The 27,646-nt window shown below is 57.3% G+C and overlaps 2 protein-coding genes across 7 annotated transcripts in view; one reads left to right on the top strand and one right to left on the bottom strand.

Annotated features, from left to right (window-relative positions):
• Positions 1 to 1,436: 1,436 nt before the first annotated feature.
• PGAP2 (post-GPI attachment to proteins 2) lies at positions 1,437 to 20,755 on the bottom strand. 4 transcript variants are annotated; one of them, XM_075050340.1, is made up of 6 exons: positions 20,544 to 20,755; positions 18,067 to 18,241; positions 16,162 to 16,414; positions 12,956 to 13,062; positions 3,725 to 3,833; positions 1,437 to 3,437 (listed from the first exon to the last, which is right to left on the bottom strand). In XM_075050340.1, exons 2-6 carry the CDS (start codon positions 18,229 to 18,231, stop codon positions 3,307 to 3,309), a joined length of 765 nt encoding a protein of 254 aa, XP_074906441.1. In that variant the 5' UTR covers positions 18,232 to 18,241; positions 20,544 to 20,755; the 3' UTR covers positions 1,437 to 3,306. The 4 variants fall into 4 exon arrangements, with proteins under 4 accessions (XP_074906441.1, XP_074906438.1, XP_074906439.1 ...); XM_075050337.1 differs by lacking the exon at positions 20,544 to 20,755 and adding an exon at positions 20,364 to 20,459; XM_075050338.1 differs by lacking the exon at positions 20,544 to 20,755 and adding an exon at positions 20,364 to 20,459 and having other exon boundaries at positions 12,968 to 13,062.
• A 213-nt stretch (positions 20,756 to 20,968) lies between these two features.
• NUP98 (nucleoporin 98 and 96 precursor) overlaps positions 20,969 to 27,646 on the top strand; it is a 41,133-nt gene continuing 34,455 nt past the window's right edge. For 2 of the 3 annotated variants that reach the window (XM_075050336.1, XM_075050333.1), the window contains exons 1-5: positions 20,969 to 21,084; positions 24,671 to 24,774; positions 25,553 to 25,654; positions 25,832 to 26,011; positions 26,736 to 26,875. In XM_075050336.1, coding sequence (XP_074906437.1) covers positions 24,702 to 24,774; positions 25,553 to 25,654; positions 25,832 to 26,011; positions 26,736 to 26,875 — 495 coding nt within the window. In that variant the 5' untranslated portion in view covers positions 20,969 to 21,084; positions 24,671 to 24,701. The remainder of the gene's footprint in view (positions 21,085 to 24,670; positions 24,775 to 25,552; positions 25,655 to 25,831; positions 26,012 to 26,735; positions 26,876 to 27,646) is intronic. The other variant, XM_075050334.1, reaches the window with a different exon arrangement.

The raw sequence follows: 27,646 nt of genomic DNA, 5'->3' as shown, positions 1-27,646 counted from the left end.
CGCTGCCGCGCTCCTGGGCCCCTCGCCCGGCCCCGGGTCCTTCCTGCAGGAAGGGCAGAGACCCGGCACCCGCCACAAGCCGCCTTTGTTCCCCGCTGCCATTTCCCGGCCGAAGCCAGGGAGCCGGCGTGGGCGACGGTGCCGCGAGGCAGGGTGGCTCCGGCCGCATCCCATCCCCGTCCCCGTCCCACGGGCTGGCGTAAAGCGTGGCCCCCCCCCGGGCCCCCAGCCTGGGAAACTGCGACACACACCGGCACGGCCCCGGCTCGTCCCCGGGGGGCCGCACGCCGGTGGGCTTGCAGGTCCCGGCTGCACCGAATCCCGCTCCCTCCGTGTGGGATCCCCACGGCCATGTCCTGCTCCCACCGCATGGTCCCGTGAGGGTTGTATCCTGCTCCCACCACAGCAGCAAGAGCTGACCTTCATCGCTACTATTGTCCAGAGGGGGCTGTTCTGGGGGCGGGGGGTCCCTCCTTTGGGGCCAGAGCTGCAGGTGGGGTCACCGGCGCCCGAGGGGCTGTGCCACCCCACAAGCTCCCACGGGCAGGGTGGACGGCAGAGCCGTGGGTGCCACGGTGTGGGGCTGCACAGGGTAGAGCTGGGGGCCCCCCTCCCTCGCCGGGATGCCCTGCACTGTCGGGGGCACCCTCGGTACACCCGGGGTGCCACAGCAGGGATGTCCCTGTGCCCGGGACAGGAGCTGGCCGGAGGTCTCCTGCCAGGGCAACCAACACAGACCCCCATCCTCAGGAGTGGCAGGGGGCAGGCAGGGGCTGCAGCCCCCGCGGGGGGCGAGGTGCCACCCCGGTGGGGTATATGGCAGAGGAGTGGGTGCTGGGACGAGGCGGGGACCCCGGGGTGGGATGCCAAGAGAGGCAGCGGGGATGCAGCCCTGCCCTGGCCCCGGAGCGGCGGGATGAGCTCATGGCTGTTCTCCTCCCAGCTGCAATGAGGTCAGGGCCCCGCCACGGCCCCACCGCCCCGGCAGCAGCCCCCAGCACAGGGCAGAGGGAAACCGAGGCCCGAGGCAGCCCCCCTGCCCCCTGCTCAGCCCCAGCACCGTGTCCCGTACACCAGCTGCGTCCGCCCCAGCCCCCCCGGCCCCGGGCTCCGCTCCCCCGGGGTTGCACTGGCCGCTGGCCCCCGCAGCCAACTCAGCGGCCCCCGGGGCTGGGTGGGGAGCAGAGCTGTCAGCTGTGGGGTGGACTCAGCCCGGGAGCACTGTGCCTCCAGCCCGGCTCTCTGGTCGGCTCCCGGCCTCGCCCAGCACCCAGGGTCCACGTCCAGCACCTGGGATCCATGTCCCACACCCCAGCGATCCGTGTCCTGCACCCCAGCCCAGACCCCACCCTGACCTGGGGTCCCAGGAAGGGTCGAGACCCGCTGGCCGTGCACTGGCCGGGCTGCGCGGTAGCGGCATAGAGTTTGCCAAGAGCTCACAAAAATACTCAGTGCTTTATTTCAACCTCAAAATCAAGGCGCAGACGCTGCCGGCGGGCAGCACACCACAGGCATGCAGGCAGGGGAGACGGATGGAACCCGGCACGGTGCGGTGGGGACACTCACGGATGGACACGCACAAGGCAGGACCCGCTCGAAGGCCAGCCCGGCCCCGGCTCAGCCAGGGCCACCGGCCAGAGTGCCGCAGCTCCTGCTGGAGAAAGCTCTGCCCGAGCCCCAGGAGCGCAGGGACAGAGCGCGGGGACATCCCAGGGGACCGTTGGTGGTGGCTGCATGCACGTGAAGGGCGGTTGCAGGAACCCTGTTGGTCCTTCATGGCCAAGAGTAGCGCAGGGTGAGCCCTGGCAAGCACAGAGCTCGCCAAATTCCAGACGGCTCCTGGTGCCGACAGGCTCAGCCCTCTCCCCCGCCTGCAATCGCTGCCCATTCCTCTTCCAGAGAGCCTCTAGGAGCGAGCCCTGTGCTACCTCTCCAAGCACAGCACCGGCTTCCCGGTCCCTCCCTGTGCAGGATGCGGCCAAGCCCTCTTGGGTCATGGCCATGGCCCCCGTGAGCCAGAGCAGCAGCAGCCCCCTTCCACCAGTGCTGCCCAGCCCGGCTGTGCACGGGGAAAAGCAGAGGAGCCTGGGGACGCTGCCAGATCCCAGCTCCCACCCAGACGGCACCACCGCCGTGTCAGCCCCCTGTGCCCTGGCAGCCAGAGCCTGCAGATGGGGGGTCACCATCAGCACCCTCCTCCCGGGGCAGCAGCAGCACCGCTGGACCCCAACAGTTCCCAGCTGAAGCCCTACGGCACAGGGGAAGCCGTGCGGATGTCAGAGCGAGGACCTCCAGCACCAGTCCACTCGCCCTTCCTCCCCAAACTGGGCTTGAACCAGAGCCCAGCATCCCTGCGAGCACCCTTTGCTTGCTGGAGGGGGCTTCTGGGAAAGGCAGAGCAGGAGAGCGTGGATGCTCTCAGCATCTGCTGTGCCCTGTGCACCCCTGCACTCACACCCTCGTGCCTTTCTCCTGTACAGTCTGTGCACAGGCTGGTACGTTCGAAGACGCTCCCCTCCCAGCGACACAGGCATGGATGAGTCAGGACCCTGCCCCAGCCCCGGACGGGAGAGCAGTGCCCAGGGCCAGCCCCCAGCCGCGGCTCCCGTGCTCACCCCAGGCTCGGGAAGAGCCCGGACCCAGCCCCAAGCACCGCAGCATGGGCCCGGCTCTGCCCCAGCCCCAGCCCTGCAGCAAAGGCTTTCTGAGAAGACAAGGCTGCAGGCTGCTCCGTTTTGGGAGTGCAACCAGAGAGATGCAGGGGCAGAAAGCGCTCCTTCTCCTGAGGCTGCCTTAAGCTTCGAGGCCAAAAAGGCCACCAGCCCTTTTTGAGGACCTTGGCCAAGGACCCCCAGCCTGGAGGAGGAACCATGAGACCACCCAGGCAAAGCAGGGGCAGGGCAAGACTCGCCCCCATGCCCTGATGCTGGGAGCAGAATCCTGCTCTGTCCAGAGCATCCTCCAAAGAAACAGTCAGCAGGTACCTGCCCCTCTCCTCTGTCCTCCTGCCCATCCTGGTAGGCAGCAGGGAGCTAGGGTAGGGGGTACTGGCCTCGAGGGTCCTCAGCAAGAGCCCCCAGCTCCCCTGTAAGAGAGCTCCAGGCACAGCCAGGGACCATGCACAGACACTTGTGGGGTCTGGGACCCCGGGATGATCCTTGCAGCAGCTCCACAGCAAACGCTCCAGCCCCGGCTCTGGGGGCAGCAGGAGAGGGAAGAAGTTCTCTGCCTCCCCCAGGGCATCAGCAGCCCCCATCTGGCACTGGCATCACGGCCAGCACACGGCCGGCTGTGGCACCAGGCCGGCTAGAAATGCTTGTCCTCCAGCAGCGAGCTCACCACCAGCTCCTTGTTGCCGAAGTCCCAGAAGGCAGTCATGTGGAAGGCCATGTTGGAGAGGACAACCAGGTACTCCAGGAAGGCGAAGATGGTGTACACTGCCAGAGGAAACACAGCAGGTGAGGGGAACCTGCAGCCAGATCTGCCCTGGGAGCTGGGGGATCCCCTAGGGCACCCCTCCAGGGCAGCAGGGCACGCAGCGGGGGGCTCATCCCCTGCTTGAACCCAGGTGGGAGGAGAAGGGCAACCAGGCACCGTCCCTTGCGAGGGAGCTGTCTTTGCCTCCGTCCAGGATTTGGCAGGCAAGGTGTCACCCCAGCCCCTTCCCCATACACAGCCGACCCATGGGGGGACCACAGCCCTGCCCCTGCCCCAGCCCCCTTACCTCCAGGGCTGCAGTACCAGTTGTGGTGGAAGTAGACGCACACGGCAAACGCAAACGTGATGAAGGTGAAGAAGAAGAACAGCTGCTTCCACTTGTACGACTTGCGCTCCTGGAAGAGGCCAAGAGTCGGGTCACAGCCCCGGCAGGTCCCCGGTGCCTGCCCCATCCCTCTCTCCTGGCACGGCAGGGACCCGCAGAGGCCACGAGCAGCTCAGCCCTTGCCCCTGCGGATGCTGGAGGTGCCAGAGCAGCCACCCTCATCCCCAGGGAAGCTCTGCCCTGGCCGCACCGCAGCCCTGGGGACACGGGCAGGTACCAGGAGCCCCTTGCACGCTGGCTCCTTGGGCACAGCCATCCAGGTAAGGACCATGGGCCGCATCGGCTGCTTTGGCTGGGCTGCGACCTGGGGGCATGCGGGGGGATCACGGCTACGCGGAGATAAACCGAGCTGCTGCCCGGGCTCCCGGCAGCCCCGAGGGCAAGCTGCTGTGGGGGGCTGCGGTATGCCAACACATCCCACCCGGCTCTTCCCCTGGGGACTCGCTGCTGCAGCCAAGTAAGGGGCGATGGGGGCCTCCGGCACAGTCTGACACCAACAAGCCACGCGGCCCCCGGTGAACGTGGGCAACCCCAGCGGCAGGAGCACCCGGCCACCCGTGGTGGTGCTGGGATACGCGTGGCACACGGGGCCCTCGCAGCTCTCTGAAGATGGGCCAACGGCTCTACCAGACGGTAGATCCTCCGGCTGCGGACAGGGCGGCTGCAGGTGGCCCTGGCTCCCCCGAGTGCTGCCCAACCACCCCGGCACGGGGAATTCACCGGCGTGTGCAGGCGGCGGCAGCCGGCGCTGCACCCCCTTGCTCGTAACTGCACCAGGGAGGAGGAAACCACATGAAGGGGCAGCAGCTGGGGCAGGCGCCATGCTGGAGACGTTGCACAAGCCGCCGTGGCACCAGGGGGGCCCCATCCTGCCCCCCAGCACCACCTCCAACAGCGCAACAGGTGGGAGCAGAGCAGAAGACTGCTGCCAGCAGCCCCCCACGCCCCCAGCAACGCATGGCTTGCTCCTTCTGTGCTAGCAGAGTCCAGCCCCCCCCCCAGCAAAGGGGGCAGCCCAGGGGGCCAGCCCCCTCCCCTACGATGGGTTCCCCCAACCCACCGTCCTGTCCACAGGCTGCCCAGCACCCCCTGAAGCTGGAGGCTGCGGGTGCAGTGGTCCCCTCGGGGAGCCATGGGGCTGCAGTGGGTACCAGCTCCAGCCCCCTTCCTCTTTCTCCCATCAGGCTGAGCATCACGGATAAAGAAACCTAAAGCCCTGGGGTGAGCAGGGAGCCCCCGTGGCAGAGGAACCCCAAACCGCAGGCGGACACCAAGGAGGGCACAGGGGAGACCCCAGCATCTCCATCCCAGCACAGGGTGGCCAACACGTGGAGCCCTGGGGCAGGGGGGCTGGAAAAAAGGGGGCTGGCCCCATACAAGGGGACCGCGGATGCCACAGACGGCCGAGACACGGGCTGTTATTCCCATTTCTGGGTGGGTGGGGAATTTCCCCCTCGTCTGACGTTTCACGTGAGACAAAAACTCCATTTTCAGGGACTGCTGAGAATAAGGAAAATTTAAATTGCCCCATCACACTTTCCATTACCCCCCGGAAAGCGTGCCGGCAGGCTCAGCCAGCCACCCTACGAGCACAAACGGGTCACGGCAGGGAGGAAAACCCAGAGAGGAAGCACAGCCTCACGGTCGCCTTCGCCATCTGGGGACGTGGGGCCAACGCAGATGCCGCCTCCGCCCCGCAGGGCCCAGGCAGGTCCTTTCCCACTGGGGCTGACAAGGGTCCCTCTCCCAGAGGACCCCGGGACTCTCCGGAGCAGGGCTTCCCGCGGGCAGGAGCGGGCAGCCCTGCCTGCAGCCCCTGTCCACCTGCCCACCGGGGAAGAGGAGGCGGCCGGTGCTCAGCCGTGAGGGCGCGGGGTGGGGTGAGCGGCGGTGCCAACCCGGGAGTTAAATAACAATGAGCGGCCGGGGCTGAGGCGTTATGTAAAGTTTCACACCGGAAAAGCGGGTCAGAAAACAGCCTTGTTTTCATCCAGGTCCCACGGCAGCGGAAACGGTTGTGCTACGAAGCGGCGGCAGAGTCCCGCTCGTCGTAGCGAGGTGAGCGGCAGCTCCCCGCTGCGCTCCCCTGCGCGGCACCGCGCCGTCTCATACCGCCGCATCGCACGGGGCTGCACCCTGGGACGCGGCCCTGCATCATACGGCACTGCAGCGTGGTGCGCTGCGCGGCACCGTACAGCCCCGAACCGCGCCGTGCTGCACCACGCAGCGCCTCACCGCATCACGTTGCACGGCCCCCGAATCCACGCCTTGCAGGAGGCTGCTGCTTGCGGTGGATTTAAGGCACCCCCAGATTCCTGGCGGCCGAAGGCTGAGGGGCCACAGGTGGGGGACCCCCAGCAAAGCCAGGGCCACAGGAAGCGGTGACAGCAACCAGCGCTGCCCGAGCCACGAGCAGAGCGGCAGGCACAGTCCACGCTGGTGAGCAGACAGGCAGCTCATCTCCATTGGGCACCAGCAACTACCAAAGCTCTCGCCACACCGCCTGAGGTGCGGGCATGCCGGTTCCTGCCTCCTCCCGCACCAGGGCAGGGGATAACGCTCCGGCTCCCACATCTCCCCCACGGTCCCCGTGCTCCTTCCCATTGCATCCGGCTGTCCTGCCCGGGCTGCCCACGCTGCTGCAGGGACCTTCCCTGAGGAGCAGCGAACGGTGCCAGGTTTCAAGCCAGCGGCTGCTGAGAAACCTCTATTCGGCATCACGGGCGTCTGTCACGACATGTGCCGTCTCCCGAGCCCTGCGGCAAGCAGGTGTAATCCCCCGGGGCACTGGGCTGAGCTGGACGTGCCCTGGCATTAGGGATTAACACCTAATTATCCACTCACCTCTATAATCCCTGGTCAGGCTGGGCCCAGCCCAGGGACTTGCCCTCCAGGGAGAAGCAGAGGATGAGCAGAGAGGGCACCTCTCCACCCAGGAGGCCCCAGAGGCGCAGGGTCAGGGTGCCAACAGTGTGAGCCTGGGGTGGCTGCTCCTATGGGGACACCCTCGGGGTCCTGCAGCAGGACAAGGGGCAGCACAGGGGCAGGAGACCCTCAGGTTAGTGCCCTGGAGGGGAGATGGCAGCTCTAAGCAGCCTGGCAGAAGGCTGAAGCCTCCACACTCCAGCTCCCTGCGATGCAAGAGAGGGATAAGAAAATCCCAAGGACGCGGGACGAGTGACCACAAAATGCTCAGGACACACACTGAGGTGGTGAAGATGGTTTTACAGCCTGGCAAACCCAGAGGGAGAGAAGTGCACCCCTCCTTCCCCTAGAGGGAAGAACCCTGACCCTAACCCAAGCTTGACCCTGACCGTAAGCCTAAACCTGACCCTAAGCTTAACCCAGCGCGCTGCAGTACAGCACCTGCTCCCCTGCAGAGCCGGGGCAGAGGGATGCCGCCGGGGCAGAGGGATGCCGCCGGGGCAGAGGGATGCCGCCGGGGCAGAGGCAGCAGGCATCGGCCACCAATGGATGGGGTGCTCCAAGCTCAGCCAGTTTCAGGCTCTCCCCAGGCTCTTACCGGGGCTGCTGGGCTGGCACAGCTGCAGCTGGCAACGCTCAGCTGCTAACCCTGGCTTCGCAACTTCCTCCTGCCAAGACAGACTGGGGCACCCGGTGTTCCTTGCAAGCCACTCTGGTTTCACGCAGCCCCTCGCTCTGACCCAGCCCTCCGTAGCTGGATGTGTGTCTGGCCCAGAAAACCACAGACAAATTATATTTAGTCCAGCAGCTTGCAGGCTTTGAGCTGAGGCACATTCCCCGTGCACACGAAGGTGAGTCAGGAGCCAGAGGCCAGACAATGGGGGAGAGGAGAGGAGACCGGCTGCGCCAACCCAGCCCAGCAGGGCTAGCCCTGCAGCCCCATCCCGGGACACTGCCCTATGCAGCTCCAAGCCTGCAGAAGGCATCCACCTTCTCCTTTGCCCATCCCGGGGAAGCCCCCAGCCCTGCAAACGCAGCTCCAAGGGCTGGAGGATGGCTGCTGTGAGCAGGCAGGTAGGAAACACCAGCAATGAGGCACAGAGACTCCTACTTCTTCCACTGCCTCTGGAGAGGAAGACGATGGACCCCGCAGAATTCACACCCCAGTTGCTGATGGGGACAGGGAATGCAATGGCAAAGTGACATTAATTCAAAGCGCAACAGCTACGCTCTCCTGGGACCTCCCGAGCACCGGCTCTGCTCCTGGAGCTGTCCCTTCCTGGGGGACAAGCAGCACCCTCGAGGCTTTGTGCTGCACACTGGTCCCAGCTCCCCCTCGAGCATTTCTGGCTCCTCTGCGGTGAACCCGAAGACAAACTGCCCTAGTACTGAGGGCTCAGTGCTGGGATATTTATAGAGGGCTTGTGTGACCTACCGCCACCACCCCCATGGGCTGCTGTCACTAGACTGCCGGCTAGGCGATGGTGTTACCGAGGAGTTGGGCTGAAACCACACGTGTTCACCGACCGCCTTTGTGGTACCCTCTGCACGGCTCCAGCAGCAGCTGGAAACTCAGCTCAGCTGTCCTGCTCAGGCAGCGCAAGCAGAAATGGCTTAACCAGCGCCGAGCGGGACAGGAGCGGCAGCAGAGCGAGCAGGGCACCTGCCAGCCAGGCACCGGTCAGCCCCTCCATGCTCACGTAGCCAGGGTTTGCAGCCGAGCAGCACCTCTATCTTCACACTTGCTGCATGAGATGCTTTCCAGAAGCTGCCAGCCTGGGTCCGGGCTCAGCCTGCACGCCCCGCGGAACAGGCTGATGGCAGCCTGGGCTGCTGCGGGGAAGAGTCCTGGTGCCAGTGGCACAGCGGGACCCAGCTCCGGTGATGGGCCTGAAGCAGCCGGCCCGGCGGCCACCATGAGGGTGCATGAGCGTCTCCCGGCCAAAACGCAGCCACTAGTGACACCAGCCGCTGGGGCAGGGGGGAAATATGTTTGCAAACAAGAAGTGAAACTGCTCTGCTCTGCTGCACTGCTCATCATCTTTGCTGTGGCAGAGCCAGCTGTGGAAGGAGGGTTTTAAAGGGCACATAGCTGGCCAGGAGCAGAGAATGACTGCAGAGATGCCAGCCAGGGAGGGCGATGCCACGCCAGCCACGGCCAAGCATCAAGGGCTGGATGCGCTACCTCTAGTCCGCTATGATTAGTCCACAGCTGGAGGCTCTCTGGCTCCGTTTCCCTTTTTCCCCTGAGCTCTCTTCTCTGCTTTGCCCCTTCCCCTCCTCCTCTCAGCCTGCTTTTTCTTCCCTTCCGCAGAGTTTTATTTTCCTTTCTCTCACTATTTGCCACCTTGCAACTGGAAACCATCTGTACTTCCCCATTACAAACAAGTTCCTCAGCACCTTCCTGCCCTTGCAGAAAGGCAGTTGCAACACGAGCCCCAATGAATGCGAGGCTTTTGCAAGACCAATTCCTGTCACTCACGCACAGAAACTCCGGCAAACCTGGGGAGCTTCTCCCCCTCCGACAGTGCTAAAAAGCAGTGCAAGACACAGGGCCTGAGAAGGGCTGCGCACAGACCCCCTGCTCCCTCCTCCAGATGGAGCAAGAGGAAGGCTGGGTCCAGCCTTCCAGCTCCTCACATGGAGTTTGTCCTGGAGATGTCCCCAGGTTTGGCCCCGGAGAACATGAACCTCCCCTGGGGACCTCCGGTGGTTTCCTCCGCTCCAGTACCCTTGGCTGAAGAGGGAAGGATGGGACACCACGGGACCAGAGTCATCCCCCGCACCCATCCCCTCCTGCCACCACCGGCTCCAGGGCCTGGGGTACCAAAGGTGAACAAAAAGCCCCCACAACCGACACGAACGGAGCCAGAACCCAGCCCCGAGACGCCGTGACCCGCAAGAAGAGATCACTTGCGCCCTGCCCTAAAACAGCCCGGCAAGCCTCCGGTCTGGCCAGCTCAGCAACTGCCCAACTTCTCCCTGCTCCTGCTGAGGCTGGCAGTTCCCGTCGGCCGCTCGGCTCGGGGCGAGGAGGATGTGGCGTCGGCAGCACCGCGCTCGCCGCGGCCTTGCTGCCCCTCCCTTGCCGAGCCAAGCAAGCCGCTGGTGTTGCAGTAGCTGAGCCCTGCTGCCACCAGCCCTGAAAAGCTGGCATGGAGCTCGAGGAACTCAAATAGCAGGATAAGCCCGGGGAGACCCTGCGCGGCCTGGAGGAGCCGTGGTCCCGTGGGAGTGATTCACAACGGGAGCCCAACTCGCACATCATGGGACACCGATGGAGCGACAAAGCAGATCTGCAGAGCGACGATAAGGGCGAGCGCCCACTTATCAAAGGATGCCACCCGCGGCCACGTGCCCGGCGGCGTGCCAAGCCCTTGGCCCGCTTCGTCCAGAGACTTCCAATCTGACGGCCGTGCCACCACCCCGCAGCGCTTTCCTTTCCGGAGGAACTTGCCCGCCTCCCTCGCTCCCCGGGCGACAGCTCCATCTGCCGACACGTGGCCCCACGGGGAGCCGGTGCGGGGGACGCCACGCTCCCGGGAAGGGGGACAAATCCTGGCTCCAGGTCAGGGCTGGCCCCAAAGGGGTCCTCTCTCCGTGGGGGGGGACCATGCAACCCTGCAGGCAGCTCCCCTCCATCAGCAGGGCCTTTCCAAGATGGGAGGAGGAAGCTGTGCCAGGTGGTGGCACTGTGCCGGGGGGTGGCACGTTCAGCCAGGGCATCACTGCGCCCCCCTGCACTTCCACCCAGGGATGTGCCACGGTCGACACGTCCTCAGAGGGGGCAAATGCTCCTTTGCTGGGCTTGGGCACATACACCAGGATGCAGGAGTGCTCCAGCACAGCTTGAGCCCTGCAGCATCAGGGAGAGAGTAAGCAGCCCCCAGCCCAAGTGAGTCCTGCAGGACGGGGGACAGGTTTGCTGCGCCCCTTGCCCTGTGCCCAAAACAAGCCACCCAGCAGCACCAGAGCAGATGCACAGGCTGCTCCCAGCGGGTGCACGAGAGCCCAGGTGACAGCATCCAGTGACACCGAGCCCATAGGCTTTGTGGGCGCGGGCTGCTCCCCCAGCAGAGCCCCAGCAAGGCCCCCATCCCGCAGCAGATTCACGGACCAGCTGTGGACAGGCAGACACACAGGATGGGCTCTGGACAGCCATGCCAGCACCTCCCACCTGCTTTCCTCAGCTCCTCGGGAGCAGGTAATGAACCAGCCCCAGCAGGTGACCTGGCAGAGAAGGGCGACCTGCAGGCAGATGGCGGCAGGGCACACCGGGTCAAAATGCCGGCGGGACTTTGCTCACGGTGTTCCCTAACACGAACTTGGGAGAAACCCACCTGAATTACCAGCAGAGAAAAGCCAGACATTTAGAGGCAGGCTGCTCACCTCCCTGATCCGATCCTCTGGCTCTGATGCTGTGACGGATCAGGGATGCATTACACCAGAGCTCTCTGCCCACAGCCCCTGCTACACGCAGCAACGTGCACCCATCACCATTGGGGCATGCAGGCTCAGAGCTCAGCCCTGGGAATGGCCACCATCCCCAGCTCACAGCCAGCACCTGCTTTTTTGCTTCCCATGAGCTGACAGCAGGACTAGCGCTGCTGCTAACACACTGCAACCAGAACTCATGGGCTTGCTGCAATGCTACAGTCTGCAAAGGTGCATCACTTGCAGACAGGCACTCCCCAGGGGTGACTGCTGCTTGGGGAGATGTTGTCTGAGGTGCAGTGCTGGGGGAAGAGATGCAGGGGCTTGGATTTCTTGCCAAAAAACAAGACAAGCCAAAAAAGATGAAAGAAATAAAGGATTCCACAGGAAAGCCACCAAGGAGTGACTGCTGAGCTCCCGTTATCCCCACATCACCAGAGACAACAGACCACTTCCCAGCAAGAGGGGAACCCCAGGATCTCCAAAAGTCCCTTTCATAGGGAATCTTGCAGCCAAACAACTGCTGGAAGCTTCTTTTCCAAGTCTCTGAAATAAGCCAGCAAGGGGATGGGCTCGGTGAATTGCCGGAAGGGGATGATAAACAGCTGTGATGGAGCAGGAACCTTAGCAAGGCACTCTCTGTAACTGTCCGAGCAGACCCCACGCACAGCGCTCATCCTGCTCATATATGGGCAGCGTGTCTGAGCAGATCCCACACACAGCACCCACCCTGCTTCGTAAGCAGTCAGCTCACCTGAGCAGACCCTGAGGACAGCACCCATCCTGCCCTGTATCCCTGTACACAATCCCTTCAGAGACACTTGCTCCCAGTCCTCGCCAGCTTCCTGACCCCAGGATAAGGGCACACAGCTCCGACAGTTTCCCCTAAAGGTCTCTGCTTTGCAAAGCGATCACCTTCCTGAGGCAATGCAGTCCATGGAGCCCTGGGGACCCTTCCCCATTTAGTACTGGGGATCGTGAGGGTTGGACTGGGGATCAGCTGAGCAAGACACATCACTGAGGAGAAAAGGACAGAGAGGTCCAGGGAGCCCAGAGACCCAGACAAAGCTGAACATACAAGAGGCACACATGCGCAGAAGGAGCTTTCACATACGGAGTTTCAAAGCTGAATGTCCTGCCCTGCCTGCCTGCGGCTCTGCCGGTGCCCACGGTCCAGCACTCATGCCACAAACCAGCACGGCACCAAAGCTGCATCCAGGCAATGGAGCCAGAAGCCCCTGGCTGGATCCTCTGCCTGACCTGCCGCACAACCAGCGAGTCCCCGAGCCCACCGGCCCCCTCGCAGAGGAGAAGACCCACAGCCAGCCTGCTCAGTGCACTGATTTCTGGAGGAAAGGGATAACACAACATCTGCTGCCCACAACTGGCAGCTGTTCCCAGCTTGCAGGACCAGCAGGTTCCCTGTTCCCCAGCACAGAGAAGCCAGTTTCAGCTCAGAAACAGGCATCCTCAGGCAAGGAGAAGGGGTCAGCAAACCTGAACCACGGGGACAGTAGTGGGCCAGTTTTCAAATGTCAGCTCTAAGTGAAAACCAGAAAATAGGAAATTAAAAGATTCCTCCCCACCTTGTTCTGGTAAACCATGAATTTTGGTGACCATGTTTCCCAGTTTCACCTGCTGGTGTTGACTCCTTTAGCACCCAGTTACGGTTATTTCACAAGTGAGCGACAGCTGAAGCCCTCCACTGCCAGCCGAGAGCCCCCTCCCCAGCACCCAGCACTGCACGGAGAGAAGAAAGTAAAGGTTCTGTACCTCGGGACTTACTGTGTGTTTCTTAGTCATTCTCCAGAGGATGCACGTCAGAAGCATGTGGCCCAGAGCCGACGTGATAAAGACGATGAAGGCATTTTCATGGATTGCTGAATCAACAAGACAACAGGTTTCCTGTTAAATCTGAGCCAAGAGCACAAGGGGAACGTGGGACAGGCTTTGGGAGGGTGAAAGACTGCTTTCTGCAGGATGTGGTCCTGCTAGGAGTCCCAGCACCCAGCAGATGCTGTGCCCCCAGCATGAGCAGCAGTCCGGGGACTCAGGGTCTTTGCAGGAGACAGGCACGGCTCCGCACCCCCCGCAGAGAAGGGGAAGGGGGATTTAATAACAAAGCTGCTTGTGCATGCCTCCCTGCCCCCTGTAAGCCTGGGGCTGGAGGGGGATTCGAGCTGCAGGAAGACTTATCCCAAAGGTGCCAGGAGGGTGCTTATGTGCTCTGGCACCCGGTCTGAGAGTCTCCATTACTTCACACAGCTGTAAACCTCAGGCACCCTTGAGAGCAGATCAGCATCACGACTATTGTTCTAGGCATGGGGAAACTGAGGCACGGGGGTGGGGTGGGGGGGAGTCGCAGAGTGAGCCAGTCCACAATCTAGAAAGGGCCACCTTCTGGCCTCCTGCATTATCTGACTGCCAATTAACAGTTGTCATCAGCCTCATCACCAGCACCAAGGCTGCCTCGTGTGTCACTGAACTAGCCCAGATTTAGGGTCAGGCTGGAAGTGCAGCTGGAGAAACACTAAGCCAGAGCAGCCCACGAAACCCCAAAGCCACACACAAAGCCCATGCAACTTCAGGTAAGTTATTTTCAGATGAGTGTTTCTGCGTAAGAGTTTCCCAGCCTCTTCTCCAGGAACTGAACCATAGGCTGAATTCCCAACCACCTGAACATAAGAAATGATCTTCCCTGCTTCCCCTCTCGACTCCAGGGGAAGGGAAACCACACGAGGAGCAATAGTAAAGGCAGCTATTAGAGGTGAAGACATGAGCTGTGTCCTGCAGAGACGATTAACCTGAGCCCATTCTCATCTCAACATGGCAGCTAAGGTCTGAAACTTTCCCCACAAACCTGAGATCAGTCTGTAATAAGGATCTGAGATAACTGGGTTAGCCTCAGCTCTCAGTGCGGCTTTTGCCCAGCCACTCTGCCACATTTCAGTCCCCTCCTCGCAAAGCTCTGCACAAGGCAGGCAGAGCCATTCGGGTGATGATGTGCTCTGAGGTATCCAAACCCCAAAAGAGCATCTAAATTTCTTAGGGTGTGCTCCCAGCCCTGACACGTTTGAGAAGCCTTGCCGTCAGGTCAGTCTGCAATCCCCTGCTGTGGTGGGGGCAGCTGGAGACACTGGCAGAGGCAGGCAGGGTGGCAACGCGATGCCTCACCGTAGGGGACGGGGAGTGCCGGCAGGAGACAAGGAAGGTGAGCTGGACAGGAACATCCCCTAGACCACAGACCTCCATCAGCTGGAGGTTCATGTCCAGCCATTCCAGGTCACTGGGCTCCACGACGGATCTCCATCCTCACCCTAAAGGCTGGGGAGGTCCTTGGACTCCGTTCATGACACCGCAGCCCTGAAGCCAGCAGCCTTACTGGTGAAGGCCCAGTGGAAGCCAGTGAGCACCCAAAGCGGGGGAAGCTTCATCAGACGGTCAGCCAGTGTGCCTGTGACAGGCCCCAGCACAGACTGCTCTGGGCATGGCTCCCGAGCGATGACCAGGTGACCAGAAAGGCAATAACCACTGCACTGTGAAAGACAGAAGCATCTGTGAGTAGGAAAATAAGCAGCATGAGCAGAGAGCTGTCAGCTGTCTCACCAGCCCGAAGGGTGTTGGGGCTCATGCACTTGTTAGCTGTTTTTCCTGGATAGCCTGTCGTTTTGGCGGGCAAGATGCAATGTCTCCAAAGACCTGCTTTGACAGAGAATCAGGACAGCGCCTGCACTGCTCTGCTCTGCGCTTTGAATGTGAAACCTTGCTCCGATGGCAGCAGTGGGCTGGAGGGAGCCTCAGACACCATCCACCTGGTTCTCTGCACTGGGGCTGGACCCATCAACCCCACAGGAATGTTCCCAGCCTTCTTGGAGGGCTCTGGTGGCCATAGTCTGTTTCCAGTTTGCTGCTTTAAGCAGTTACAAGGCTTCCTGATCCCCACCACATCTGCCTTTCGAGAGCTTGTTTTCCTCACCCATTGTGAGTAGGAAGATACTCTCAGTACAGTATCAGCTGCGTTCCCACCTCCCTGTCTCACCTCCCTTGCTGCGAGGAGACAAACTCTATTCTGTCAACCTCCCCTCACCAGCACCTCTCCAAACCCTCTGCTCTTGGAGCTCTGGCCTGGCGTCTCTTTGCGAGACTTTGTGACTACATCCTCCAGTGTGTTCCCACAGCCGGATACAATATCCATCATCATCACCCTCAAACTGTGTGCAGGAACAGCCAACACGCGACAATCCTGCTGAGAAGTCCCAGAACTGGGTTTGTTTCCGCTGCAACAGCACCACCTTGCTGGCTTGTGGATTTGAGTCCTGCCAAGTCAATCCCCAGTGCCTTCTCCAGATTTTAGGATTAAACAGTGTCTGGATATCATCACTGGCACTTAAATTCATTTCAGATGAGACCATGTGGGAGAAGGGCATTTCCCAGCCTACAGTGATTGTATTCTGCACACACTGATTTAACCTAAAAAATTCTGATTTTGTTTTCAGGTCAACACAAGAAATTCTACCCAGACAGTTTTGTGGGACGGTATTTAAAATGCAGCTGGAACAGAGCGTGGGCTTGAAGCCAGCTCAGAGCCAAAGCCAAAGCTCAGCAGTGGAGACACAGCGGATAGCAGGGACGAGCACTAACCTGCCTTTGCTCAGCTGAGGTGAGACACATTAAGCGTGGCCTTGGCACACAAGTGGGAACAAAGCACTAAAGTCTGATCCTAGGCTTGATACAAAAACGCAGCCTACAGTTTCAGCCAGTTATCAGCAACCAAGAATTTTGGGAAGAACACGGCTATTTGCACATAACTTTGCTCTATAAATACTAATTTAAATAGAATTTTTTTTTTTAAGTTTTTTCCCCTCCAAACTGAATACTTCCAAAACACTGGCATGAAGCAGAACTCTGCAAAGCCTCGGCAGCCATGAGCTAGACCACCAGCACAACGGTCAGCACAGAGCATGGGAGGAGACACCTACCATAGTTTTCAGATGAGGACACGTACGTCAGAATAAGGAGGGAGAAGTTTTCAAGCAGGTTGAGCAGCAGGTTGAAGTGGCACAAGCGCAGGTAGCGAGGGTGCGAGCAGTGGCAGCTCTGGTAGTGGTTCCAGTAAGCGACTGCCACCAGGAAGCGGGGAGCCGAGTGGAGGCCGATGCAGAGGCGCCAGACGTAACGCTGGGGAGTCTCGCCTCCGATAGCGGCGCTGATGGAGGGGAGGTAGTTAGGGACCTGGAAGAGAAACAGCGGCTCATGGGGAGAGGCGTCAGGAGTGTGTCATATTGTTGTATTTATAGCCCTCCAAGACTCTAAAACTAGGGGTTTGGGGTTTTTTTCCCTAAATAAGTTTAATGCTATTTCAAAAGCCGAGGAACGTAATGTGGCAGCAACCCTGGTTCATCCCCCGGGACCACGCAGCCCTCAGCTCTGCCGGGACAGTCCCCAGGTGCTGGGGTGCCCTGCTCATGGTTGCGCTCAGGTTTCTTAAGCTTTATACCTTTGACTTTTATTCCTTCCCTTTACTCAGTCACAGTCCCCCATGTCTTCTGTGCCCCCAGGTTTGGGAAGAGAGGAGAGAAGGGTGCACAGTTTTGTTAGGCCAACTCTAACAGAGAAAACTGATAGCAAGAGCAGGCAAAGACAATGTTCAGGGAGGAACACAAAAGCAGGAACACCATCAATACAGCCCCGGAATAAACTCCCAACCTCCAGAGTTTCACAGTTCAGGGACTTCCCAAGCCAGCCACAATTTCTATGCACCGGGTAATCCACTCTTCCATGATCCTGCTCAGTCTCCCCTGAAGCCCACACAGAACAGTGCATCCCCAGCATCCTGTAGAGAGGCGTTCCCCAGATCAGCTACTCTCAAGGCATCCAAGAAGGAGCTGGTTCCTCAAGCAGAACCTGCCACCTCCATACAACATCCCCTACTTCTCATACTGGCAGAGGGCGAGCAGTGGATCCCTGCCTGCCACCTCCAGGTCAGCCACAACCTCAGAGGTCTCCGTCTTGCCTCTCCCCACTCTCAGCCCAGAGTTTCTTCCTGTGCACAGCTGAAGAGCCCTCACTTCACCACCCCAGGAACAGGAGCTGCGTGACACCGCCCTTGCTGCCCTGCCCCATACACCTGAGCAGCGAGGAGGGGACAGAACCACAGGCTGGGCGTGCACATTACTTATCTCTCCAAATCAAACCACCCTAGCGTTTTGTTGCTCCACCACCCCCCTCGGCAGCCTGCCTCACCCTCCCTGCTCCAGGATCCCAGCATAGCCATCAGCCTGTGTCACTCCACTGCGTAAGGGCATGAGGAACAACACAGACCCCATAAAGCCCTAGGGTCATCTCCTGCTGGTGTGAGAATGACTCCTGCCCTGTTCTCAGCTTGTAACCAGCTGCTTATCCGTGCTTGTGCTGTGGCTGCTTGAAAGCCCTGGGGAGGAATCCGATCTCATCCCTTTAGGAAATCCAGGCGGTCCTTCTCAACCCCAGCTCCCCAGGCATGTGCTTGTGACTCCTCTGAAGAACTCCAGCAGATATGAGGGGCAGCAATTCCTTTTAATAAAACTGGGCTAACTCTTCCACAAGACAGTATATTTATCTGCAGCTTTACTAGTTTTATTCCTTACCGTAATCATCACCAACGTGCCTAGTACAGACATCAGCCTGACCAGTCTGTACTTCCCTAGGTTGCTTTTAAAAAGCTGAAACCTCAGTTGGCAGTCCCAAGGCATCACAAGTACATTAAAATAAAGCAGTTTGTTCAAGATCCTGTAACACTTTTGGTGGGAAAGCCTGGAAGAAGAGAGGACCCCTGCCACCCTACCAGCTGCCCCAGCCAAGCAGCCACAAACTTGGAGAACATTCTGCTGAAGAGAGTCGCTTACCCCGCAATGGGTTGCTGTCGTCTCCTGGAAATGGAACAGCAGAGACCAGATCACACAGAAAAGGAAACCAAAGAGTGGGCAAAACACAGTCCCAACGGCCAGCGTGGTAAAACGGAGCCGGAAGAGGATCCCATCTCGATCCAGGGGCAGCGGTACCTGTAACATCTTGATGGACCTGAAGACAAACAAACAAGTGAATGTTTGATGGGGATTCTCTGTAGTCCTGCAAGGTCCAGCCCCAAACAGCCCTGGGCAGGGATGCACACATACAGCTGGCAGAGATGGCCTCTCACACCCGTGTTTAACAGCCGCACAGCCCTAGGGCGGGCATCAAGGACAGGCAGCCGAAAGCACTGTTCTGGAGACGCAGGAAGCCCGAGACTCATGTACAACAGGGAGCAGGGACAGAGCAGTGGCCGGGAAGGAGTGGGCAGCGGGACGTGCGGGCAGCGGGACATCCCGCACTGTGCTGCAGACAGCAAGACCGATTTGGCTGGAAAGGCACGTGAGCTTTTTCCGGCGGGGTACATCTATCCAGACCGTTCCCGGGCTAAGCTCAGAGCTGCCGCACAGGACAGCGCTGACATAGCGAGGGCACTGGGTGCTGCCTGCTGATGCTGCCACGAGCTGTAGCTCCTCCACCACGTCCCCAACCACCCATGGCACCGTCCTCACTCCGCTGCCACTGCACCGCGGCCCCACATCCAGCACCGTTCCAGCCAAGCGCTCAGCACCTTTACAGGCAAGGCTCTGGCTGCAGGATCAGGATCTTGCAAGCCCTGCACCTTGCACAACAATAAAGCCGTGGCTCATCAGGTCGGGCAAGCTGGGTCAAGCAGTTTATCAAGCCCGGCAGCCTGCCTCCGGCTCAGAGCTCTCCATCAGCTCAGTCCCAACACTCGCTGCCTGCTCTCTTGCCCTCAGCCACGGCTGTTCATCCTTTAACATTCCCACGCACCCTTGGCCGCAGCCCAGCTGCCCTCAGACTGACGGGGTCAGAGCCACGTTAAATCAGTCCCGATCACCACACGCGTCTTCCTTCGAGCTCTCCTCCCTCCACGGCGGGCCCCGACCTCTCCTGTCCCAGCAGGCTCCCCTCTGCCTGGGGACAAGGGCCACCGAGCAGCCCAAACGACGGGCTGCGACATTCTGCTCCAAGCAAGCAGTTTGGGATCCCTGCCTCTCCTCAAGACACCGTGTGGGCTCCAGAACAAATCCGATTTACAGACAATCCCTCAGAAGCCAGTTACCAGCGAGGACAGGAGTCTGGGCAGCTGCCCCAAGGCAGCGCACCCACCCCCCTCCTCCAGCACCATAAGCCCCCCCCCAGCACCAGGGACCATCCCTGCCAGCGCTGCGCCCACCTCAGCAGCCAAGGGCTATGGAAAACACAGCTCAGCCCCCTCGCCTGGGCTCTGCCGCTGCTTTACAGGCTGCTGCGAGTTGGGGGGAGCGGATTTATTTGCAGGATAAAAGCAAAGCAAAAGGGAAGCTCTACTGTGGCTCTGCTGGAGCCCTTTAGGGTCAGGACTGCAGCAAGCCGGACCGGGGGGAACGGGATCCCATGGCCAGCCCAGGCTCACCTCTCCGGGATGCCCCCCCCAGCAGCGACCCCCACCCCGAGGGGACACCCCTGAAGGGCAGAGCTGTCAGAGGCAGCCGTGCTTCCTGCAGAGCAAGGCCCAGGTTGGGGGGATGGGGACCCTCGCAGCCTGCACCCCCCTTGAGGGACACACACACACACACACCGCACAGCGTGTCATGGGGATGTCCGAGGCAGGGGGGTGTCCGTGGGGGACAGCCTCGCTGGGGGGGCGGGGGGGGACACGGGGACGACGACACACGATGACCCTGCTATCCCCAAAAAGGGAGACCCCGCTTAGCCCCCCCACCCCTCTCTTTGCCCAAAGGGGGCAAATAAAAAAGCAAATCTTTTGTGTCACACACTGAACAGCCCCGAGCCTGCCCGGCACCCCCCACCCCGTAGAGACACCCCCCCCCGGCACACCCCAGCCCCTAGAGACCCTCTCCGGCACCCCACACTCCCCCGGAGACCCTCCCCGAACACCCCCCCCCCCGGGACATCCCCAGGGACCCCACAGTGCTATGACCCCCCCCCCCCGGTACCCCACATCCCCCAGAGACCCCTCCCACCGGGTAACTCCCTCCCCCCCCCGAGACCCCCAAGAGCTCACAGTGCTGTGAGTGACACACACCCCGCCCGGGCACCCCAACCGCTCCCTCAGACCCCCACCACCGCCCCCCACCAGCCCCGCACCGCTCAGCCCCCTCCGCACAGCTCCATGCCCCGGTCGGGCTCGGGCACCGCCACCACGCCTCCTCCCCTTCTTCCCCTTCTTCTTCTTCTTCTTCCTCCTCCTCCTCCTCCTGCCGCCCGCCCCTTCCTGCCACTGCGGCCAAGCCCCCCCACCCCTCACGGACGCCCCCCACCGACCAAACCAGCCCATCGCCTTCACCCGTTCACGGCCCCTTTAAGGCTCCAGGACCCGCCCTCTGCGCCGCTGTAGGCAAGCGCCCGGGCTCTCTCGGATTGGACCGGTGTGGAGAATTCCCGCCCTCAACGACCCGGATGTTGGGCTATGCTTGCGGTACGGCGTTCTGGACCCTTCCGCAGCATCGGTTCCGCCCCCTCTGCCGCGCCAGACCAATCGGCGCTCAGGGCGCGGCGGACGTAAGGCTCTCCTTCACCCAATCCGTGAGAAACGCTCCCCGTTCCCCGAGGGAAGGGGGTGGAGGGGAGGGGGAAGCTGCCTCGCTTTCAAAGGGCGGCGGCCAATGGACGGCTGGCGCGCGGGGGCGGGGCTAGCCAATGGGGCGGGCGGCGGCTGTAGCGCGGGGGCTGCTGGGAGGCGCGCGGAGCGGGCTGTGACGCAGCTTCCCTCCCCCCGTGAGGCGGCGGCGGCGGCGGCGGCGGCGGCACCGCGACAGGAGCGGCGCGGTGAGGCGAGGCCCGGCCCGGCCCGGGCTCCCTGCCTTCCCCTCCCCTGAGCGCCGGCGGTGAGCACCGAGGGTGGGGGGGAAGGAGGGCTCACCTTTCCTGCCTGCCGGGGCGGTGCAACGACCGGCGGGGCGCCTCGCGGCCTTTGTTCCGTAGCGCCGTTCCGGGAAACTGGGCCGACCTGGGGCCGCGGGGCCCGTGTGTTTGGCTGGACGGGAGGAGAGGGGAGGGGGACGGCCCGCTCGGAGAGGCCCGGAGAGAGAGGGAGGTTTAGCGGGGGGGGGGCTGGGCCTCGGTCCGCCTGCTCCTCTTGCGGGGGTCCCCGCCGGTGCGTGGGGAGCTTCCCCCCCCTCCCCCGTGTTTGGGATGCTTTCGGCTGTTTCGGTTTCCCGTTACGGGGTCTGGCTGGGGTGATTACGGTGAGGGCCGGGGAGCCCGGTGTGGGCTGGGTTGATGGCGGTATGGGAGCCGGTAGCGCTGGGGGTACGGTGAAGGGGAAGCACAGGTGAAGCGGCGTGGTGTGTACGATGGAATCGGGGGGTAACGGCGGGCCTGTCTCCAGGGTCTTAGCTGCGGTGGGCGTCTGGGGATGTAAACGCTAGCTTGGTACCGGGAGAGTTATTTAAAGTTGGGTTAATGAACTAATCGAGCGTCTTTGGATGCGGTTGGGGGTTTATGTAATGTTACTGTAAAACTGTAGTTAGAGTCCTTTTCCTCAGGAGTGAGGGGATAGCTCCTCTTCAGCTGGGGATGGTGTCCAGCAAGTGGGAGAGGACCGCTGTGTAAAAAAAACCCTGACTTTTATTAATCCGGCTCCAGCTCATCTTCACTTCTGGGCGGCTGCTGGTGTTCCTGCAGTCAGGGGCTTTGAGTGTGTTTTCATGGGACAATTCAGAGCACGTTTGATTAACACAATATGAGCCTGTTGTCCACGTGTGGTTGCCCCACAACTACTGTCCTGGGTTAAAGGGGCCCTGATGTGTCCATGGCATCAGTGACCACATAAAGCCCGAGTTCTGTTTTGGCTGAACTTGAGCTGCTGAGGGTCGGTAGGTAAGGAAGGGTGGCTGTCAAAGGAAAACAAAGTTCCAAACCCTGTGGGAGAGTGAAATCTTTCAATAACTTGTTTGCGTTTTAGAAAATGATGCTTCAGATTTCTTCTGAAATAGAATTTGGCATTTAACAATTCTCAGTGTACTGATTTTGAAAAAGCAGTGCCATAAATAAGGGGGACAGTCAAAGAAGAGGGGTTTTATGAATTGCAAACAAGATTGAACAACCACTGAAAACTGTGTGGACGCTTTGTACCTGGCCTTCAGTGCGACTTGCTTAGGGGCAAAGTGAGATGACTGAAAACAGCCTATAGAAATAGAGAAGAATGTAGCTGAGGTGGGTGTGCAGAGTTCAAGGAGTGCACTTGCACTGCGTGTCAGGATACAATTTCTCTCACAAGTGTGAAAAAGAATAGGTAGGATTTTTTTAAGGCATCCTAGTGGGTGCTGTAGTGTAAGGCAGACCAAATCGTGAAGTTCGGGGTATTGGGAGGTGGGGGGTGGATGTTCTTGGAAGCCACATACAGTCGTGCTGGAGCACAAAGGTTGGATTTTGAGGAAGCGAACAGGAGATTGCTCTGAGTTTTTTTCCTGCTATCCAAAGCTGGGTTCTGCTGGAAAACAAAAAGCAGCCTTGGCACTGCAAAGGCAAGGTGCTTGAGGAGGAGTTGGAGGTGCAGCTGGGGAGGGTACATGGCACAGGCATTGGGGAGCAGGCCCCTGGGGAGAGAGAAGTTGGGGGGGTTGCGATGTGTTGTGGGATGCAGGGTAACACTACATCCCACAGCAGGATCCTGTTGTGTGGCAGGCAGCACTCTCTTCCAGGAGTCAGCTCTAGGCTTAGGGTGCTCTGATAGTTTGTGAAATCGGCTTTTTCTTTCTTATACCAGAATCATTTTATTTAAAGCACCTTAATGTGCATAAGGAAGTCGGTAAGGACTTGCATGTGTGAGTGGGAAGACTCTTAACACCGCAAAATTGTGATGTACTGCTGTTCTGAATAGTTGAAGATTACACAAAACATCTTTTTCGTTACTCTCTAATGTAAGTGTTGGATGCTGATTTGATCTTGATAGTTTTAGTCTCCAGTAGTGCTGGGATGGCTGCAGAGGTACAGTGGGTAGCTGTGGTTGCTCAAAATCTGGGTTTGGCTGTTCCCAGAAGGTGGTATGGGTTTTTGGGAAAACAAATGGTTTCATGGATGGGCAGATAGATTTAGTGACTTCACTCTGGAGTGGCCGTGCTCGGCAGTATGCAGAGTACATGCGTGCTTCCGTTTGGTTAGGAGGATGTAAAAGGAGTTGGAATTAGGGAGCTATAGAGAAGCTGTCGAACCCGGGCAGAGGTAAAGGTGTGGATTTTGAGTTTAACTTAAATTGTTGGCGACCAAATGGACAATACTTGATAGGAGTTTATTGCTATCCTGAATGTTGAGCCTCCTGGAAAACCTAAATGGAGTTTAAAAAATGCCGAAAGGCTAAAGGTTAGCATGTCGTTGCATACAACAGTGCTATTCTAATGTGATAGTAAGTACTGCTTTGTAAATATTCTTGGTATGGGCCATGTCTTACAGTTTTCTAAACTTACTAGTTCTCCACTGCTGTGGATTAGCTAATGCTGCCAACAATGGATTTTTTCTGGATAATACTGGCATTTTCAATGTGGAGCTAACAGGTGTTAGCCCCAATACAGAAAAAGACTACAGATTTCTCTGACCGGAGTATGGCTAAGGATCTGTCATGATTTTGTTTTAACTTGGTTGGCTTTGTTGAGAAAAGCTGTAACATTGTGTTTGTACTCAGAGAAGAGATTGGAGTGAGGCAGTGTTACTAGATGTATCTGTAAATAAAATGACCGGTGTTGTAAAGGTGAAATCAGCCCCTGCATAAATGGGGTAAAACTCCCCTGAACAAGTATTTTAAAACAACATCTTTTAGAAAGTTGAGAAAATCCCAGTGCAGCCCTATGAGCAATAAATGGGAAGAAGATGGGAGGTGTGTTCCTGTAATTCTTGTGCGGTGCACTTCCACTTGTCTTGTTTGAAGTAGTTGGCAAATAGGGTTTAACAGAAAATCAATCATGGAAAATCCTGGGAGTGTCACAGAAACAGCTGTAGCATGGTGCAAATCCCTGTGTGTGTTCTTAGAGAAGCATTCCCGTGGGGTGGTCTTTCAGGTGTTGAGATGGCTAAGCAAAAAGGATTTTGTGTTGCCTGATGTGGCTCAAACATAGTAGAAACAGATGTGGGAAGTACTGTTAGGGTTAGATGTTCTAGAGGATTTTGTTGACAACACGTAGGTCAGGGGGAATCGTTTAATTTATTAGATTTTTTTTTTTTCCAGTCTGAAAGATGTACAGAAAATCTAGCCATAATTAAGGGTGGAAGACGGCTTACTTGTGATGTCACTAAAGTATTAGTGTTCTTGTCCCTTTCCAGGTTCTGACAGTGTTCTAAATTGCTTAGTGTGACTTAACATGCTGTCATGCATTTTATGGCTTAAGTACTCAAATTAGATTGCTTACATCAACAATGAGGTACATGAAAAAATGAGTTTTCAAGATAAGCTTTAAATAAAAGCTGAATTCTTTCCAGATTTAGGGGGAAAACCTGATACATCCTGAAAATGTTTAACAAATCCTTTGGAACTCCTTTTGGAGGCAGCACTGGTTTTGGGACAACTTCAACTTTTGGACAAAGTAAGTAATGCGTCCAAACTAACTTTTCAGTACTTAACGTATTTTTTCCTAGGGGTGCAGCTAGAGGGTCAGGCAGGGGTCATGATTTTTTGTGTGATGGAATTGGAGTGCTGCTGGGTTGTCCAGCTCGCTTGCTTTGTAGTGAATCAGGTTCAGGAGCCCGAGGCTTCTCCACTAACCAAGCTTTTAATTTGGGTAGATACTGGGATTCCATGTATAGGCGTTGAAAATTCCTTTTATAAAAGGAGTGGAAACTCAAATGCTTAGATGAAGGCCGACTTGATGGGGTGGGTGGGAAGATTCTTTCAATCAGACCTGGAATATGTTGGGAAGACTTGGAAAGAAAAAGCATGTAATCTGAGGAGTGTCTTCTGGACATATACGTTGTAAATACCACGAGTGAGTTTTTAGCCATTAAAGCAGACCATAAACTGGTGCGTATGCCCTGTTTGTTTGGAAGGAAACATAATAATTATGTTTATATTGCTCCTAAACCAAGGTACAAGAAGAGCAACTTCCAGGCATCATAGAAGTGTTAGAGGTCTTGCAGAGGAGGGTCTCTCCATTCTGTAGAAGTGGCTGACTCAAATATTATAGCCTTTTGCTTCAAGAGCTCTGTAGAATTATTAATTGTACCACTTCACATGTCCCACACACTGATGTATAGGTAGTTGCGCACAAACTACTTTTGGAAAGTTAAAAAGGCAGTGACAGCATTTAGTTTCTAGTACACACGTTAAGAATTTGGTTTCATCTGAGCTATAATGTTGTTTTTCAGATGCTGGCTTTGGTACTACAAGTGGAGGAGCGTTTGGAACATCAGCCTTTGGGTCGAACAATAATACTGGAGGCCTCTTCGGGAGTACTCAGACAAAACCAGGTATTGTTGTGTTATGGTTGTAGTGGAATGCAATCCTTGAAAGAAGGATTTTATTAAAGGGGGGGGGGGGGGACACAAACCCAAGCAACCATCAAGAAAAGCAACAACAAAAAAACACCCTGAAAAACCCAAGCACTTGGTGATTGCAAAAGATTAATAGTCTGTTTCTGTCTTCAGGAGGATTATTTGGTTCAACTACATTTAATCAGCCAGCCACCTCCTCCACAAGCACTGGCTTTGGGTTTGGAACATCAACTGGGACGTCAAATAGCCTGTTTGGAACTACCAGCACTGGTGGAGGCCTCTTCTCATCCCAAAATAATGCCTTTGCACAGAATAAGCCAGCTGGGTTTGGAAGTGAGTAAAACTGCTGCATCTCCCTTGAGCATTGCTTATTTTCTTTGATTGAAGGGCATGGAACGCTGGATGTACATGTGGATCTGGTACAAGTGTTAATGTAGGGTTTTGGTGTTTTTTTTCTCCTGAAGGATATAGTGACATTACTGTGGTCCACAGTAGCCAAGAGTGAGCCTGATAGGCTACAAAATCTGTAGCTGTGATTCTAGCCATGAGTTTTGAAATAAGTTGAAAAAGGTGGTTGGCTGGCATTTTCTATTCTTGAATATCTTTTGTTGCTGCTTGATTTTAGCTTTTTATTCTGCTGTTGTAGAGCAGTTATAGTTGGTTTTGCTTCTGGCACTAGAATGCTTGAAATGCCTCTTAAACTCTACTGTAATTCCCCAAAGCAGAAGCTACTGCTTACAGACCCTTATGAGAAGAGACAAGAAACCTCATTGATTCCCTTTATACATGTAATTTTCTTAGCATTGTCAGGACTAGAATGAAACTGGCTGCTGTGGTTATTTTAGTGTTTCCTGGGGTAGTGAGTTAGAGGCAGTCTTCTACAGCAGAACATTGCATTATCAGACTATTGGTTTTCCAGCTCTGCTGTAAAAAAAAAATTTCTAGCAGTTTCTTCCATTTCTAAACTATTTTGTAATTTGAATAAAATATTTGGTTTAAGTTTTAAAATTCAGGTTTGTTTTAGTACTGATCTTTTTATTTATTTATTTATTTTAAGACTTTGGAACTAGTACCAGCAGTGGAGGTCTCTTTGGAACCACTAACACTACTTCCAATCCTTTTGGGAGTACATCTGGCTCTCTTTTTGGCCCAACTAGTTTTACCGCTGCTCCAACTGGCACGACTATTAAGTTTAATGTAAGTTCTGTTTTTCCTTCTTAATCAAGCCTGTTGACTGTAGGAAGCATTACATTTTGTAGTTACTTGGTAAAGTACTGTCTTGGTCACTGAGCTGAAAAAAAATGAGTAGTTCTTATGGAAGTATGTAGTGTTTGGAAATTATTTGAAAACACCCCCTTTCATGGAACTGTTGCAGTGGAAATAGGATGTATAATTAAATCCAAAGAAATAGCATTTTTTTAATTCTGAATTTGACAGACTTCTCAAACACGGTGGAGTAATGCCCTATCTAGACTTGCTAGGTTTACAGCTGTGTGAAAGCTGAAGAGGTAAAGCAGCTCTTAAAATTGAGCCTTCTCAGGAAGGTAGGAAGTGCCACAGAATGCTGGGTGATCAATGCTAAATGCTAACAGCAATACGGGTTAAAGATGTCTTGGAATGGGTCAAAATAAATTCAATTCTCTTACAAGTCAGCATGGCTTTGGAAATGTAAAATGAAATGTCAAGACTGATCCCTTGTGTTTTCTGGGTGAGTTCCCTTTGAGAAAGGGTTGAATAACACCTTGAAAGTTCTGTGGCAGTTGAAAATAGCGGGTGGCTCAGAAAAGAAGCCATCGTGGAAATGGGGTAACTGATATCTGCTGGAAGGAGGTATTCTTTTTCCCAAATAATTGTTCAGGCAAATCTCAGCTCTCTTCATTTCTAGATTGAGCTGATTTAACAGACTGAGACTTTGTTATTTTGGGACATAGACAGAACTGTGATGATAACTTGGGCAGTCTGAGTGCC

Source organism: Buteo buteo, chromosome 18 (assembly GCF_964188355.1).
Source record: "Buteo buteo chromosome 18, bButBut1.hap1.1, whole genome shotgun sequence".
In the NCBI taxonomy this organism is placed as follows: domain Eukaryota; kingdom Metazoa; phylum Chordata; class Aves; order Accipitriformes; family Accipitridae; genus Buteo; species Buteo buteo.
This window is presented reverse-complemented; position numbering and strand designations above follow the sequence as displayed.

What these genes read in the sequence shown, in the direction of transcription:
- PGAP2 (XM_075050337.1), bottom strand. An exon ending in CGACAGCAACCCATTGCGGG is followed by an intron (nt 16,415 to 18,066) that starts GTAAGCGACTCT and finishes TTTCTCTTCCAG; the next exon opens with GTCCCTAACTACCTCCCCTC. An exon ending in AACACACAGTAAGTCCCGAG is followed by an intron (nt 3,834 to 12,955) that starts GTACAGAACCTT and finishes GGCCTCTTCCAG; the next exon opens with GAGCGCAAGTCGTACAAGTG.